Source organism: Talpa occidentalis, unplaced genomic scaffold, assembly GCF_014898055.3.
Source record: "Talpa occidentalis isolate TD23 unplaced genomic scaffold, MPIMG_talOcc4v2.1 talOcc4.14, whole genome shotgun sequence".
Taxonomy (NCBI): domain Eukaryota; kingdom Metazoa; phylum Chordata; class Mammalia; order Eulipotyphla; family Talpidae; genus Talpa; species Talpa occidentalis.
This window is the reverse complement of record NW_023601433.1, coordinates 86189090-86205312: the sequence shown is the minus strand read 5'-3', so window position 1 is coordinate 86205312 and position 16223 is coordinate 86189090. Positions and strand designations below refer to the sequence as shown.

At 44.7% G+C, this 16223-nt stretch overlaps 2 protein-coding genes across 8 annotated transcripts in view; one reads left to right on the top strand and one right to left on the bottom strand.

Moving 5' to 3' along the window:
* The window catches only part of IFT81 (intraflagellar transport 81), a 207348-nt gene that overhangs the window by 68506 nt on the left and 122619 nt on the right, over positions 1-16223 (top strand). The gene's annotated exons all lie outside the window — the stretch shown is intronic.
* Positions 1-16223, bottom strand: part of P2RX7 (purinergic receptor P2X 7) — a 61798-nt gene that overhangs the window by 18294 nt on the left and 27281 nt on the right. For 2 of the 4 annotated variants that reach the window (XM_037511196.2, XM_037511193.2), the window contains exons 6-12: positions 13954-14034; positions 13216-13345; positions 11464-11597; positions 4431-4521; positions 2928-2993; positions 2373-2522; positions 285-386 (exon numbers count right to left, since the gene is read on the bottom strand). In XM_037511196.2, the coding sequence (XP_037367093.1) occupies positions 285-386; positions 2373-2522; positions 2928-2993; positions 4431-4521; positions 11464-11597; positions 13216-13345; positions 13954-14034 (754 nt within the window). The remainder of the gene's footprint in view (positions 1-284; positions 387-2372; positions 2523-2927; positions 2994-4430; positions 4522-11463; positions 11598-13215; positions 13346-13953; positions 14035-16223) is intronic. The other 2 variants (XM_037511194.2, XM_037511195.2) reach the window with 2 other exon arrangements.

Sequence of the window (16223 nt, the reverse complement as noted above, 5' to 3'; positions counted from 1 at the left end):
TAGTGAATATATATGATCAAATCAAATTTTATAAAGTTTTAGAAGAGATAACACTAAACTTTGAATACAGGATAAGGACTCCTTTTAAGTGAAGGATTGGGTGAATGATTGGGTGGAGGCATGAAAGACACTTCTGCTAATAATTCTTTGTAAATCTGATGGCTGGTTATATGTTTGCTTTGCTTGAATTCATCAGTTATGTAAATTGAGTCAATTTGTATGAATGTCTAGATATATTTATACTTAAGTTTTCTTAAAAAAATAGATTGAATGTCTTCACTTACTGGAACTTCTTCACCTTTGACATCTTGCAGACGTCTCCCAAGTAGCTGCTGGTCCACCATCCTAATGTTGGATTCATCCACAAAGGACACATACTTTAATGTCTAGGAAAATAAAATTGAAAAATGTATGCATTTTATAAAAAATTATCAAGAAATTAAATATCTGGGGCCTCCCTGGTGGCACAAGGGGTTAAGATGCAACCTATGAAGCTCTCTGCAGCCACTGCAGCATGAGTTTGATCCCCAGCCAGGGAGATACCCACAAGGCGCAGCAGACCTCTCCTGACTTGCCCGCTGCTCCCCTTAGCAGTGTATTTCAATAGATCCGCCTATTCTGTTCTGCACTCTGTCTCTGGTGAATCCTCTTGCCCCCCCACACCTCTGACCTGTACCCCGTTCTTGTATGCATAAATAAATAAATCTTTAAAAAAAAAGAAATTAAATATCTGAACATACCTAAAAGCAACTATTACTCCCATTTGCCAAATGACAAACTGTTAAGTTAATCTTGCTTAACATTTAAGCTAAATCTTGCTAACCAAGAATGAATGATGCTGAGACTAAAGGTAAATCAGAAGTAGGATCCAGGACTCAGATTTAATTGCAGATACAGCTGTCTGCCTAATATTTTTAGGACTCCTGGGTGCTATGTAAAATTCCTTTGTTCTTCTCACTTTCACTTAACCCTAGATTGATTATATCCAGAAAGTTATACTCTTGCAACTTAAATTACTTATATTTTCATTGAATTTAATCCCATCTTGGGCCATGAAATGGTAATTATTTTCAGGTGCAAAGATGGACTTTTGTTTTAAATTGCAAACATGCATGCAGTGAATTGTGCATTCAGCTGCTGGAAAAGGATGGTGATGTCCTTGGAGGAGGGAAAGACAAACGCTCTTTATTACTTTCAAATAGCAGAGACTTCTTTTTGATTGGGGGAAAATGAGGGAGTCAAGTTTTAAGGACCTTCTTAGTAAAGTTCAAATGAATTAAGTCAAAGCCATACAAATGAGTTAAAATTTTCTTTACTACTTCCCCATTCTATGGTTCTTTCCAGAAGCAATCACTGTTATCACTTTTTTGTGTGTCCAGTACATTTCTGTATACATATCTCCCCCATATGTCTGTAATACATGTAGAAAATGCATAAAATATATAAGTATCTAAGACATGGAATCTACATCTGCATGTGTGTGTGTATAATATGTAGAAAATACACAGAACTAGTTTATGTCTGTGTTTCTTTTTTAACCTATGCATTATACCATCTGTAGTTTACTTTTTTCCTCTCAACAAATGTCTTGGATATTGGCTTGTGATTATGAACAGAGATTCTGAAACCAGCTTGCCTAGTGTGAATTTCAGCTCTTCCACTTACTGGCTATAGGACTTTGGTCAAACCTTCTGGTACCTTAATTTCTCATCTAGAGACAGAGATAACAGTAGCATCTGTCTATGGGGCTACTAATACTCACATGGGGTTGCTGTGAAGATTCAGTGAGTTACTATACATAAAACACTTCAAAGTGTGTGGTGTAAACAATTGCTATTACTATCTACCTCAATTCCTACGCTGGTGCCAGGCATTTTCACTGTGGATTTATCCTAGTTTATTTCACCGTTCACTTTCGGATGTTTGGGTGGGTGCTCTTGCCTCACAGCTAGTCAGCACTGCGATGGGCACCTGGTACACACGTACCACTTACCTACACATGTGAGCGTGTCTCTAGGGCAGGGGTGGAGAAGTGGACAGGCCAGGCTGTGAAGTATATCCTGATTCATTAGATACTGCCAAATTGTTCTCCAGAGTCAGTACCCTCATTTCTGGCTGTACCAATCTGTTACATCTGACAAAAATGAAAAATCCTAGAACATAAAAATTTGCTGTCTTTCTATATTGCTTCTCCATTTTGTTTTTACTCTTCTCTAAGACCAAAGGATTCCTCTGAGAGGTGGCGGGATAGGGTAGAGTCCAGAGGTGTATCCACATCGACTTGTCCCTGGGATTTGGAACTCACCTGCACACATTTCTCAATGATGTCAGGGACTAAAGTGCTGGCATCTCACAGACCCCATGAGCCTTACCGACTTGGGCGCCACGATGTTCTCAAACTTCTTCTTGTGGTAGTATTCGTTGACAGCAAAGGGCTCGCAGCACTTGCAAAAGCGATACACTTGAGAGCCACAGCATTTACTTGAGTAAGTGCTGATGAGAAAGTCAATAAAGAGAGTGGCCTGGGAAAAACCCAGATAAGCCCCAAGTCAGTGAAACTACTTCTGGCCAAATCATTTGCTGTTTTCTTTCTTCTGGAGGTCACATTGGTTTACGTGGTTGCCTGTATAGTGTTAGATGTTCAGGCTCTCCCCCCCTCAGGTGTTGTTACCACACTGCATGCACAGCCTAGACACCCACAGTCCACTGCTGTAGCCCGTCGTGCTCCATCCCCACCTTGCCTTTGCCCCTGCCCCACCTCGCCTTGCACCCCGTCCCCTCTGAAGCCTTGGTTCTATAGTCAGCTTTTTAGGCTTAGTTCTTAGTTTGACTTTATTTGACGCTTTGGTTTCTTGATATTCAACGTGTAAGCGACACATCCAGTAGCCAAATCATTTTCATAAAGGTGAGGGCACAGAACCTCTTACCAAGCCAAAGTAAGAGAGGGTTGAGCCGATGTACACGACCAGCTGGATGATGTCAAATTTCCCCCCCTGAAAACAAAGAGGGAAAGGTTACGGGGGGACAGTTCAGAGCAGTGCCTCTGCCCTAACACATAGATGGCTCCAGTTCTTCCTGGCTCTTCCCTTCAGGATACATTTGAAAGCATAAATCCTAGACAAAGGAGCACTCGGGCCACGCATTGAGAGGAGAACCACTGAAGGTCTGTTGGTTTTCTATCCAAAGTAAGAGTTTCAGAAGAGCTATCCCTGGAAGGGGTTTGAGATGACTTTGGAAGGAGTGTCCACATAAACTCTTCCCTTAGGTGTCCTTGTGGTTTTTCTTCTCAGTGGTCAGTCTCTCTATCTTTTCCATGACTTCTCATTGTGTTGCTTGTCACCATGTTACATAAATAACAAGCTGTCAGACAAGGCCTTGTGGGCATCTATTGATTTTTTTGTTTACCAAGCATTCCCTCCTTCCTTCTTCTGGAGACAGTACTCCAGTTTTCCTTTGGAAAACTATCTCTGTCCATATATGGTCCATGTAGTTGGGGGAAAAAGGGTTGATTTTAGACTGGTCCAAGGTCAGCCATGAGAGTATGGCATGATCCTCAGTCATTTGTTCAACAATGACCATGTGGCCCATATTAAACTATCCCAAGTCCATGGCCACCATCTGAGGCTTCTGGCTGAACTGCTGAGCTGATGAGACGTAAGGAGACACCTGATCACGTCATGTAGAGATGGTCAGCTGAAGATGACATCAAAATAGGGGACAATATATGTAACAGATGGAGGGAGACAGGTTTCTGATGATATTGTTGAAACATCTGGATCCAGGGCCTCCCTGGTGGCGCAGCGGTTGAGTGTGGGTTGCAAAGCTGCCCGCAGCCTCTGCAGCACCGGTTCGATCCCTGGCCACTGGGCGAGGGTCCCACATGGCACACAGACCTCTCCTGCTGCCCGCTGCTCCCCTCAGCAGTGTACTTTGGTCCTTCTGCCTGTTTTGCTCCCCGCTCTGGCTCTGGTGAATTCTCTCACCCTCCCATGATTCTGACTGTACCCAGTGCTTGTATAAATAAAAATAAATAAATCTTAAAAAAAAAATCTGGATCCAGCCATGCCTGAAACCTGAAATTGTCCCTGGATTTTTCATCTATGTGAACTTAAAAAAACTTTCTTCTTAAGCCAAGTCGACATGGATTCTGTTACCTACAAACTATTTTGAAGAGGAATATCTTTTACTCTCTTGAAAAATCAGAGAATTTTTAAAGTTAAATTTTAGCTTTCTACCCCCCTCCTACCCTGCTCATAATCGCATCAGATGAGCTCTTCATGGACAGGATTCCACGGACATTTCTCCCCCCTCTCTCATACCAGTGCCAGCTAGTGGCTATGACCGAAGCATTCACCCCTTGACACCCTACAGCAATAGTTAGGACACAGCCGCAGGAACAGAGCTGCTGGTGGCGGGGAGTAGACACTTACGGTGCCAAAAACCAAGATGTCAAAACGGATCCCAAAGACTTTAATCAGAGTTCTTTTTTCCACATTGTTTTCCTTATAGTACTTGGCATATCTGTAGGAGAGAAAGAATCTGTTTATAAATGGATCTGAAACTGCTGGTCTTTGATGAAAAGACAAAGTTCCAAACAGCAGCTGACCTCATCTTCCTCGTCCAGATGGACAGTGGGCAGATGGAGAAACACAACCCAAACCCGCAAATCCAACCACAGAGAGCCAGGTGCTCTCTTACCGCCTGGAAGCAAAGCGCCACAAACCCATATTACCTCCATTCCACCACCAGTGATGGGAAATGAGCTTTTAGAGGAAAGTGAACAATTTTAAACCAGTACAGGATTAACAACAAGAGAAAAAACAAAACTTTCAAGCAAATGGATTATTCCTAAAGAGAAAAAAACAGGCTGGCTTCTAGAACAATGGCAGGGGTGTGAATCCTAGGTACTAATGACTGGACTGGGGACAGCTGCACCTCAGCAGTCTGTTCTAACTTTTTTTCCTTAAGATTCTACATATGTCTCTCCAGCATCCACTATCACAAGGCCAAAAAAAACAGCCAAAGTTGTTTATACCTCCTATGTGATCTAGCTTATGCAAGGATAGAAAAAAATATAGTTCTGTGAGCCCCTATCCCCACCTACTCCTTCATCTGACTCTCACACAGCCAGCATGTATTCCTGCCCCAAATCACCTCGGACCAGAGAGTAGACCCCAGAGACAAGCCTTTGAGTCCAGAGCTCCCTGAGCCCTGCTTGCCTTTCCCAGAGAAAACACAGGCAGGGCCTGGGCCTTGCTCCCCGTCACTGCTCCTGACCAAACCTGATGCTTCTCCTGGGTACCATGGTGAGCCCCTCCTCTTGGGAAGTGGACTAGATATCTTCAGTGGCACTGACCACTGGATGTCATCATTTCGTCACCTTTATAAGCCAAGACCTGAGTACAAGTCACAATCCTCCCAAATATGCAGCTGTCCCCAGAGCCACAAGCTGGTATGTTTTGTTCTTCCTGAATAATTAGGAAGCCAAAGCCACCTGCCTCCTCAAACTTTTAAATCTCCCCCCCCCTTTTTAGGTACGGATATATATTTTCTTTCTGCGTTATTAATTCACAGTCTATTTACAGGTGTGTGGTGAGAAGAAAACAGAAAACAGATGCTCTGCCAGAATGTAGTAGGGAACAGCGGAAACTTGTTTTTAACTCCCAGTCTGATGTGGGGATCAGTGAGCTATTCTCGGTGCTTTACTGCCTGTGTCTGGTCAGAGGGGTTTCTATTCCTTTGCATCTGATTGTTCTCACCCCATGACCATTTTCTCATCTGCTCTATTTAGTAGTTTGGTTTTAGCACACGCGGCAAACGCTCATGGCCGCTCCCCACCCCGGGGTGTGTCCTCTCTACCTACATGGGTTTGTCTGGGAGGTAAACACCAGACAGTAAATACTTGGGTTTCTGCTTTCAGGGCCTTGGTGCCATGGTTCTCAAATGGAGGGCACGAATCATCTGGGAAGTGAGTTCAAAAGGCAAATTTCCGGGTCTCACAGCCAATAGGTAGTTTCAGAAGGTCTGAGATGTTTCTAGAAGTCTGTATTTCCGGTAAGGTACCAGGGGCTTCTGAGGCAGGGGTCAGTGGGCCATGCTGAGAAAAGCCAGGCCCTAAACAAGGATGATTTTTACAAATTGAATAATTCTTCCTTTGTCCCCTGCCAAGATACACCCACTTGCCTACCCCTGTGCCTGTGAAAGTGACCTTGTTTGGAGGAAGGGGGGGTCTTTGCAGATGTGATTAAGGATCTCAAAATGAGCTCATCTGGATTGAGAGTGGACCTTAAATACAACGACTGTCCTCATAAGAGAACGGAAAGGGAAAATTGAAACAGAAACACCAGGAGAAGGACTTATAAATCGAAGGCACAGGAAAGGAGCACACACACAGACCCGCTCAGAACCCGGGGTGCAGTGACCCCCGCTTCGTGGGTCTGCTCCATGTTCCATGGGTCATCAAAACACCGAATCACTCATTCACCCAAGAAGGAATGTTGCTCATAGATCTTGTGGCACAGGGCAAAATGCTGCGATGTGATCAACTTTTCTTTAACTTCCTGTATTTTAGTTTAATTTTTGACCCCTCCTTTAACCTGTAATCCTCTTCTCTTTTGTGTGGCTGTTTGAAATAACTTATCCAACTACATGTCAGATCTCGACAATTTATTTTTGGCCAAAGATTTCTTCTGGTGCTCGCTGCAGACAACAAATGCACTTTGTTCTAAAAGAATATCAACCTCAGTTCTCCTGAAAGCTCAGCTCTCTCCAGGAGTCATGTTCTTAGCTCAGCGATGCAGGGGACACTGGCTAAGGCCCAGTTGGTACCTTACCCTGCTTCTGCTGATGCTGAAAGCAGCCTGCAAGGGTGCCCAGGGGAGCACTGATCCTGTCCTCTCTTATGCTGATGGCCATAAGCCTATTCGGCAGAGCAGCAGGGAATGATCAAAATGTTATAAACTGGGAGCTGATCTCAGGGCTCTGGGTGCAACTCCACTGACACAGAGGAGACAAAAAGACTTTTATGTCTTGCCGTCAGCTGGCCTTTAGTCAAGGGTCTCAAACTCAGATGCCCGTAGGCCAGACAGAAATGAGTGGTACAATAAGGAGTTGTGGGGACAGTGGCAAACAAACAAACACAAAAACCCAAAACCCATGCCCTTTCTAAAGGGAACCCCTGGCACTGTAGCCCAGTGCTTCTGTGAGGGAGATAACCCAGAGCTGGCAAATGGTTTGGTTTTTTCCAAATGGATTTACAATCTTTTTATAAAAAGTAGGAAATCCAGAATTTATGTAGAAGGTCTCAACTTTTGAAACATTATGCAGGCCAAAAACAAATAAAAATTAGAACCCAGTTGAGGGCTACCTGCTAATTTATGATGCTTCTTTAAATAACATTGAATAGGGCCTCCCCTGGTGGCGCAGTGTTTGAGCACTGGGCTGTGAAGCTGCCCGCGGCCTCTGCAGCACCAGTTAGATCCCCGGCCACCGGTGAGGGTCCCACATGGCGCACAGACCTCTCCTGCTGCTTCTGCTGCTCCCCTCAGCAGTGTATTTCATCAGTCTGCCTGTTCTGTTCCCTGTTCTGGCTCTGGTGAATTCTCTCATCCTCCCTCACTTCTGACTGTACCCAGTGCTTGTATAAATAAATAAATAAATCTTTAAAAAAAATAACATTGAATAGTCCCAGTTGCTTGAGTAGACCTCTCTAGAAATCGGTAAGTATGCTAGCTCTGTGTGTGTATGGGGTGTGTGTGTGTGTGTGTGTGTGTGTGTGCCTGCCTTCTAATGCACTCGTATGCAGGGATTACATAGACACTTTATATTATTCATTTCTCCAGGAAACAAAGAACCCAATTGTAGCGACAAAATACAGTCAGGTGAAACATCTGAGAAGAAATGTGGTTGGGAGGCTGGATGATACAGTCTAGACCAGCACTTCTCAAAGTGTAATGTGTGTCTGAGTTTCCTGGGAATCTCGTTAAGATACAGATTTTGATGCAGCCTGAGGTTCCACATCATAGCAAACTTCCAGATGAGGCCCAGGCTGCTGGTTCCAGGCCCCTTGGAGGATGGAGGGTCTAGATCAGCGATTCTTAAAGGTGAGCATGCACTAGAATAACCTGGAGGACTTATGAAGACAATCCCAGACTGTGTGACTCAGTAGGTAGAGCCTGAGAATTTGCATCTCTACCAAGTTCCTACACTTTGAGAACTATTGGTCTGGTCTATTAATACTAAAGCTATTCAGAGATATTAAAATTGTTTGTAAATGGATTCTCTTAACATGGGCTGCTATATGCTCAGTTTCTCTTCCTCTTAATTAGGAAAGTACAATCCTCAGGAAAGTGTATGCCTCCAGGCGTCCCACCCTGAGCCTAGAGAGGCTTTCTCTGGTTGCCTACCACCCCCCCCACCACACTAGCCTGTTTGATTTCCTTCACATCATTAATTATTATCTGAAATTGTCTTGTTGGATTTATTATACAATATAAGAATATAATAAGAGGCACAAGTCCTCAGGATTCTGTTCAAGTTTTGACGAGTATCCTATATGACCTTTACCCCATTAAGATCTAAAAACATTCCATGATCTCAGAAAACTTTCTTGTGCTCCTTTCTAATTAGTCCTTCCTCTCCTCCCCGCCCCTACGTCCCGGCCCAGCAGCACTGTTCTTTCCCACCACAGATAAGCGCTGCCTGTTCTTGCTCTTCACACACACAGCATCTCAGCCTGTGCTACTTTGGGTTGGGCTCTGCAGTCAGCATCCCATCCGTGGAACGCATCTATGTTGTTGCCTGTGCCAGTACTTTGTCCCTTCTTTAACCTAAGTTGTGTTTTAGTATATAAATATACCACCATTTATTTCTCCCTTCACTTATGGTTGCAGTCTGGGCGGTTTCCAGAGTTTGGCTTATGTGGATAGTGCTGCTGTGACATCCCCGTGCACAAATCTGCATGTGGACATGTGTTTCCTTTCTCTAGGTCATGGGGTAGGTGTCTATTTAACTTGATGAGAAACTTCCAGACAGTTCTCAGTGTGGTTGAACCACAGAGCCCTCCCATCAGGACAGTTCCAGTTGCTACCCTTCCTTTCCATATTTGGAATTGCCAGTCTTGAAATTTCATTCTGCTGACTGTGTGGTGATACCTCACTGTGGTTTAAATCTGCATTTCTCTGATGAGTAATGATGCTGACTTGTCAAAGTTTTTTTTTTCCATTTACTTAGAAGTTTGTCTTCTACATAGTACTTAAAATATATTAACATTTATGTCCTGCTAGAATATAAGGTATCCTATATACTTTATAGAATGGTAACTTTTTCTGTTTTTGTTTACCAGTATAACCACTGGCACCACAAATAATTTTTCCCTCAATATATAGTTGATGAATGGATGAGGAAGGCCAGTATGAATGTCCTGCCAGCTTCATATGCAAATTGCGTAACAATTATACTTGGGACCTACTTGGCAACTCTTTCTGAAAGGGGACAGCATAAGCCTACTTGGTTTCTGGAACCAGAGCACAACATGACCTACCATAACCACAGTCACAGAAACCTGCCTGGCTCCCAAGGCAATCATGGGCCTTGGAAGTGTTAAGTTCGTGCTGGGACAGAATTGTAGGAGCAGGCTGAGTAAATGATTCAGATGCAGGAGGTACTGTGGAAACTGGATTAGAATGGCACCGCCTGACAAAAGTCTGGAGCAGAGGAGTAAGCTGTGCAGAGGTCAAAGCAAGAACAGATCAGCACCAAACCAGTAGCCGCCAGCTTAAGAGTGAAAGCAAACCAGGATACCAGAGAATTCATAGGGTTGAAGTCAGAAGCCAGAAGCAAACATGAAGCATCACAGAGAAATTAAAAAGCAAGACAAGACTGCAGGTGAGGAAGCAATGAGACCCAAGGGTCAGGGGTCTCTAAGAGGCTCTTGCCAAAAAGGACTTGCAATCAAGATGGCAGCATGGGCTAGTCCAGGAAACCAACCACTTCCACCAGCACCGCCCACCCTGCACACAAAGGACTGCAAAATAAAACAAAAAGTTCAGTCAATGTATTACTGACTTCAAAACAAGGGAAGCATTTTCTAGGTGGTCAAGATGGTTAATGAGTCAGGACTGAAGCCATGTGACTCCTAGGAGTGGCCGAACCAGGTCTGTATCTGAGGAACTAGAGTTTTAACACAAACTCCCTTCTGGAGAAGGGAGCTGAGGCTACAGAAGCCTGAAGTCACAAGGGAGCCGGGATGGCTTAGGGAGTGAAGACTCCAGTGTCCAGGAATTAGACTAGACACTGGTTCCTAATTGGTTAATGTCATACATTTCTGGCAGGCTGCAGTATTACATCATCACCCCACAGAACTGTCTCCTTCTCTTCCAGAATACACAGTCTTTGCACAAGACCATTTGTGCTGAAGCCCCCAACAGATATTCCAAAGTCCCACAAGGAGAAACTCCCAAGTTACCATGGATACCAGGTCAGCATGGATACAGTAAAATGGACAAAAGGAGTCATGTACGTAGCTAAGAACAGACGTCACCAAAGCTATAGCACATGTGTTTGAAAAAGAATCAAATATAAATCCCAGAAATGAAAAGCACAGACTTTTTTAAAACCCGAAATCATATGATAAAATGCTCATCATCTTTGCTCCAGTAATTCTACTTGTCGAATTTTATCCTCAGGAAGCACTCTGGTATTCAAACCAAGATTTATGTATAGAGATATACACTGCAGGGTTATGTATAATAGAAACATTGGCAACACCCCAAATGTCCAATCACGGGGGAAGAAGTGAGAAAATCACAATCTGGGGTGGGGTCAGTGTGGCCTAGCTTGGGGTGATGGTAATTTTACTAATTTAAGGGTCTTGGGAAAATTATTTCACCTTTCTCAGCTTTAGCTGGTACGCTAGAGCCCACCCTCCAGAGCTGTGAGGTTTAGAGGTGGTGGTAAAGAGTACATGGGATCTAGAAGACTCCCTGAAGTATAGCTTTATTTTCATTACACTCACACAAATGAATATTACGATTATTAACATAGTGGTCACAAAGAATTTTGAGTGTCACCAGGTATGTAAAAAAACCCACAGTTGCCATGTTGTGAGTATGATATGATCTCATATAAGCCTATGAAAGAGGCTTTGAAGGAAAATGTGCCAGAGGGGTTTTCCTCGTTGATGTCTTGGGAGAGGAATTATGAGGACTTTTTATCATCTCTCTGCTTCTTCCTGTTGCCCAAGTTTTGTTTTTGTCTTACACACAGTGTGCCTCTCTAATAACGAAAAAGGAAGAAATTCATACAATTTGGTCACCGCCTTGCTCTTAAAGGGAGCCTTTCACCATCAGCTTGCTGTGTAGGGAAATGCAGCAAGTCTTACTGGCTGCTGGAAATGCAGTTCAGCTGGGTCTGAAAGGTCCCTGGAACGCTTAGTGTGGCCAGGCCGATGCCGAGCGCTGTTACCTGAAGTTGTAGCCAGGGTACAAGGACTCACTGCTCTTGTCGTCAAGGCGACGGAAGCTGTATTTTGGACGGCAGTGCTGAAACCACCTGTCCAGGTTGCAGTCCCAGTAGATCTCAATGCCCATGATTCCTCCCTGGGGAAGACACACAGAGACGAGCTGTAACCTGCCGTATGTGGCCACACGGCCACGGACATCTCCCTGCCTGGCACTGATCACTGTGGGAGACAAAACTTGTTTTAACAAAACCACAACCAGAATCAAACACTCTTCATGACCCCCCCCCACCCCTTTAAAGATAAAATTAAACTTGTAATTCTGGAATTCTTACAAATTTTCAGAATTTCTTTTTTTAAGATTTATTTATTTATACAAAAACCGGGATACAGGTCAGATGTGCGGGAGGGTGAGAAGATTCACCAGAGACAGAGCGGGGAACAGAGCAGGCAGACTGACGAAATACACTGCTGAGGGAAGCAATGGGCAAGACAGGAGAGGTCTGCAGCACCATGTTGGTAACTCTGTGGCTAGCAGAGATTGGACCCGCACTGCAGAGGCTGATGGACAGCTTCACAGGGCTGCACTCAACCGCCTGTGCCATCAGGGAGGCCCAGTTCTCACAATTCTTACAAGGGTTCTTTTACATGTCTTTTCTGCTTTCTGTCCCAGCCCTCCCCTAGAGAAGGTTCTCAAGCCAAACTGTCTACACATCTTCCTAAACACATTTTGCTTGTTTATCTCTTTTTTTTTTGTTCCAACAGCTTTAGTGAGATGTAGTTCACACACAGTTTGCTCACTTTAAAGTGTACAATTCAAGAGTTCTTAGCATATTCGTGGATATGCGTAATCATCACCACCGTTAATTTTATATATTTTCATCACCTTCATCCCTTTTTATCTGCTCTCTCAGCCCTAGGCAGCCATCAATCTACTTTTGGTCTCTGCAGATTCCTTAGTCTGAACTTTCACACTCAAGCCAGTTGACTTTGGTTTCTGTTATTTGCCCCCAGTGTTCCTTTTTTAAATCTATTTTACTACATCATTTGAGTTGGATTTCTATAACTTTCAACTAGGAGAATCCTGATCAATTCAAGAGTGGTCATCTGAGTAATGCCTCCCAAAGATACTCCTATTCCCTGGACCTCCAAACGTGTTACCTTTTATGGCAAGAGGTTAAGGTTTAAGGCCCTTGTGATGGAGGGATTACCCTGGTTTGTCTGCCAGGGCCCTAAATACTCTCTCTTCTAAAGACTCTGGCAGAGGGAAATTTGACATGGGATAAGAAACCAGATGCCATGCTGCTGGCTTCCAGGCTGGAAGAGGGACTGCGAGCCAAGAAACGCAAGGAGGGCAACTCTTGAAGGTGGAAAGGCAAGAAAATGGATTCTCCCCTAGATCCTTGGGAGGGAGCACGACCCTGCAATGTCTTGATTTTGAACTTCTGTCCTCCAGAAGGATTAAAAAAAAACAGTGTTGTTTTAAGCTATTGAGTCTGTGGCCATTTGTTACAGCAACCACAGAAAACAGATCCACCTAGCATCTTGCTCTTAGGGTGGCTGTGGTACTGCATCAGGGAAGACAGGGAAAGTCCTTGGCACCATGCATGGATTTACTTCATGTTCCATAACTGCAGGTCAGATGCTTAAGACCCAGTGGCCCAGCCTCTTGGCAATTCACCATCCTCTACCTCTTGACACCTCTACCCCACCCCCACTGCTCACCCCAACCACCACATCCCAAAGGCATCACCAACCTTAATGGCCACATCTGAAAAATTATCGCCTGTTTCTTGGAAGATATCTCCTAGTCGGAAAATGGGACACAATGGATCCCGAGTCTTGTGAAAAGTGCAAGTGGTGTTTAGACCTGGAAAGATGTTTCTCCTGCACATAATGGAAAACAAACAAACAAATCTCTTGAAAAGTGGGCTCCACCTCTTTCAGAGGAGTGGGCCAGTGTGGTAGCCGAGCTCCACAGAGGCCCCCATGATATTTGCCTCCTGGGATTCACACCTTCGTGTAGTCCCCTCCAGAACTGTATAGTTGGTCTGTGTGACCAGTGGCATATGGCAGAAGTGATGGTGTGTCATGTCCAAGATGGGGATAAAAGACTGTCACTTCCATCTTGGTTACTTGCTTGCTCTCTGTCTCTCTGGGGCACTCACTCTGCAGAAACCAGCCATCACGTACTATAGATCCTCAAAGCAGCCCTAGGGAGAGAGGTCTACATGGAGAGGAACTGAACCCTCCTGCAGACAACTTGGAAGAGCTTGGAAGAAGATTCTCCAGCCCCAACCAAGCCCAGATGTGAGTGCAGTCCCTGCTGACAGCCTGACTACAACCTGACACCCTCACCCAGAACCATCCAGATTTCTCACCCACAAATGCTATGTGAGATACTACATGTCTGTTGTTTTAAGCTTCTAAGTGCTGGGATGATTTGTTCCACAGAAGTTGATAAACTAATATGGCCAGATAATGTGGGCACTTACGTGGTATAGTTGTGGCCAGGGAAGTCGATATTATTCTTGATGAACACAGTGAAGTTTTCAGCACTGTTCAAGAGTGCGGGCCTGAGAGAGAATGCAAGATGGAGAGCCGTGACCATGGGGACCACAGGAATAGTGAGCCGATGGGACCAGAGGCTCTGGTTTCACACGTGGCTCATTTGAAAAGTGAAGAGAAATGTACTCTAGTGGGCAAAACCTTTCCAAATTCTCTAGCTTGTGCAGAAAGAATTTCTCTCTCCTTGAGACCCTGCATCACTTACTCTAACGCCTCTGGCATGATAAGTTGAGGTGCATGCAGTGGTATGCTGGTAAATGTTTAATAACCAGATCTCCAGGAAAATAAAAGCCCTGATGGGTGGCATTTATGATTATTGTGGTATAAATTATTGTGGTGACATTTATGATTATTGTGGTATAAATTCTCCCACCATAGCTGATTCCAGGCTACCAGTGGGACATCACTGAACTTGGGGTTGGAACAGGATGAACATAATTGCCTCAGAGTGCATGCCAGCTCCGGCACTCCCATTTGCGTCTTTCCCAATAGGCTTGGCATTCCTAGAGGGCTGGGACAATCGTTTTCTTTTCTCGTACCCAAATGGGCACAGTGAAGGAAGGTCTACCCATCCATCTATCCATTCATTCATCCACCCATCCATCTATATTCATCTGTCCATCTGCCCATCATTCTATCCATTCATTCAACACATATTTATTGTCCTGGGCATGGGGCTGGGCATTGGGGGTATAGTGAAGAGCAAGATGAGGATTTGTGCTAATACAGTTGACAGCCTGTGAAAGATGGAGAGAACTGGCTCCATAAAATACGGCTGGTAACCTGATGCCTGGCATGCCTGAGTCAGTGGCAGATACATATTGGTAGAAACACCAGGAAAGGGTGGAGTGCATTTGAAAGGGGCGTCAAGAATGACGGAAAGCTGACACCCTCCCCCAGAACCACCCAGATTTCTGACCCATAGATGCTGTGTGAGATACTACAGGAGGTGATTCCAGCATTTCCAGAGTCCAACTTTCACTCTATTTGGGCTATAACTATAGAAAACATTGCAAGTTTTGCCTGAGCAGCATCCATTTCCCTCTGACAGTAGCATTTCTCCCCTTGGCGAAGTCAGGTCTCTTGCTCTCAGCTCACAGGCTTGGGTGGGGAGGAGTTCATCTCCTGCCCATTCTTAGAGCTCTCAGGGTGGGCAAGGGACCCAGGCAGGGCTGGCTAACTGGTCTTTCCCGTCCCCCTCGGTCACAGTGATTGGTCCATAGATTAGCACATGATTTAGGCCACTGAGAACATTCCAGGGCTTTTCTAGGAACTACTAGGAAAGAAAAACTCATTTTCTCTAGTTAGGACAGTGTAACCCTAGAGTTCCCTGGCCCCAGGTGTGAGGAGAGCCAATGTGGAAGAAAGAATAGCTGGAGCTGGGGTTGGGGGGTAGGGGAAGAGGAAGGACCTGCTTTGTTCTATGTCTCTTTGTGTTTTACATAAGATCTAGCATAGTCTCTTGTGTTCCATGTGAAATAAGGAGCTCATACCTACTACTTGCTCATGGCTGTGTTGGATGAACAGTTCAGTGAGCCATCTTAGTAATCCCTTCATATAACATATGAAGGTGAAGTTCAGGGAGCTGCTTGCCCAAGGTCATATAGGATGGGTGTAGGACCATCTCTGGAGACAGTGTTTATCTAACAAATGCATTGGCAGAACCAGGACTGAAAAGCGCCGATAATCAAGAGCTCCCTTCCCTTGAACCAGGGGCTACTTGAGTATAGGTTGACATCCTACCCAGGCCGTGGACAGTTTCTTCTGTGACAAAGAAACTTCCCAGACCTAGAAATGAGCCTGGCAACCTGGGTCTCTCCAGACCAGCTAACACTGCCTCATGCTTCCATGCTGACATTTGGGGACCTTTGCCTGAATCTTCTAAAACATCAGTTGGGCACGTCTGCTCTTTGTCAATGGTATAATCTTGAGTCACACTCACCTAGAGCTGCACCGGCCAATACAGTCCAACATCCCCTAGGCATGGGTGGTATTAAAATTAAGATCATATTAAATTAAAAATTTGTGTTCAACTACAGTAGCCACTTCAAAGTGCTCAATGGCCACATGTAACTAGTGGCTCCCACATTGGTCAGTGCAAGTACAGAGCATTTCCATCATTATGGAAAGTTCCGCTGGACAGCGCTGGTCTAGAACCACCACACTGCTCGGGACAGATTGTGTGTGTGTGTGTGTG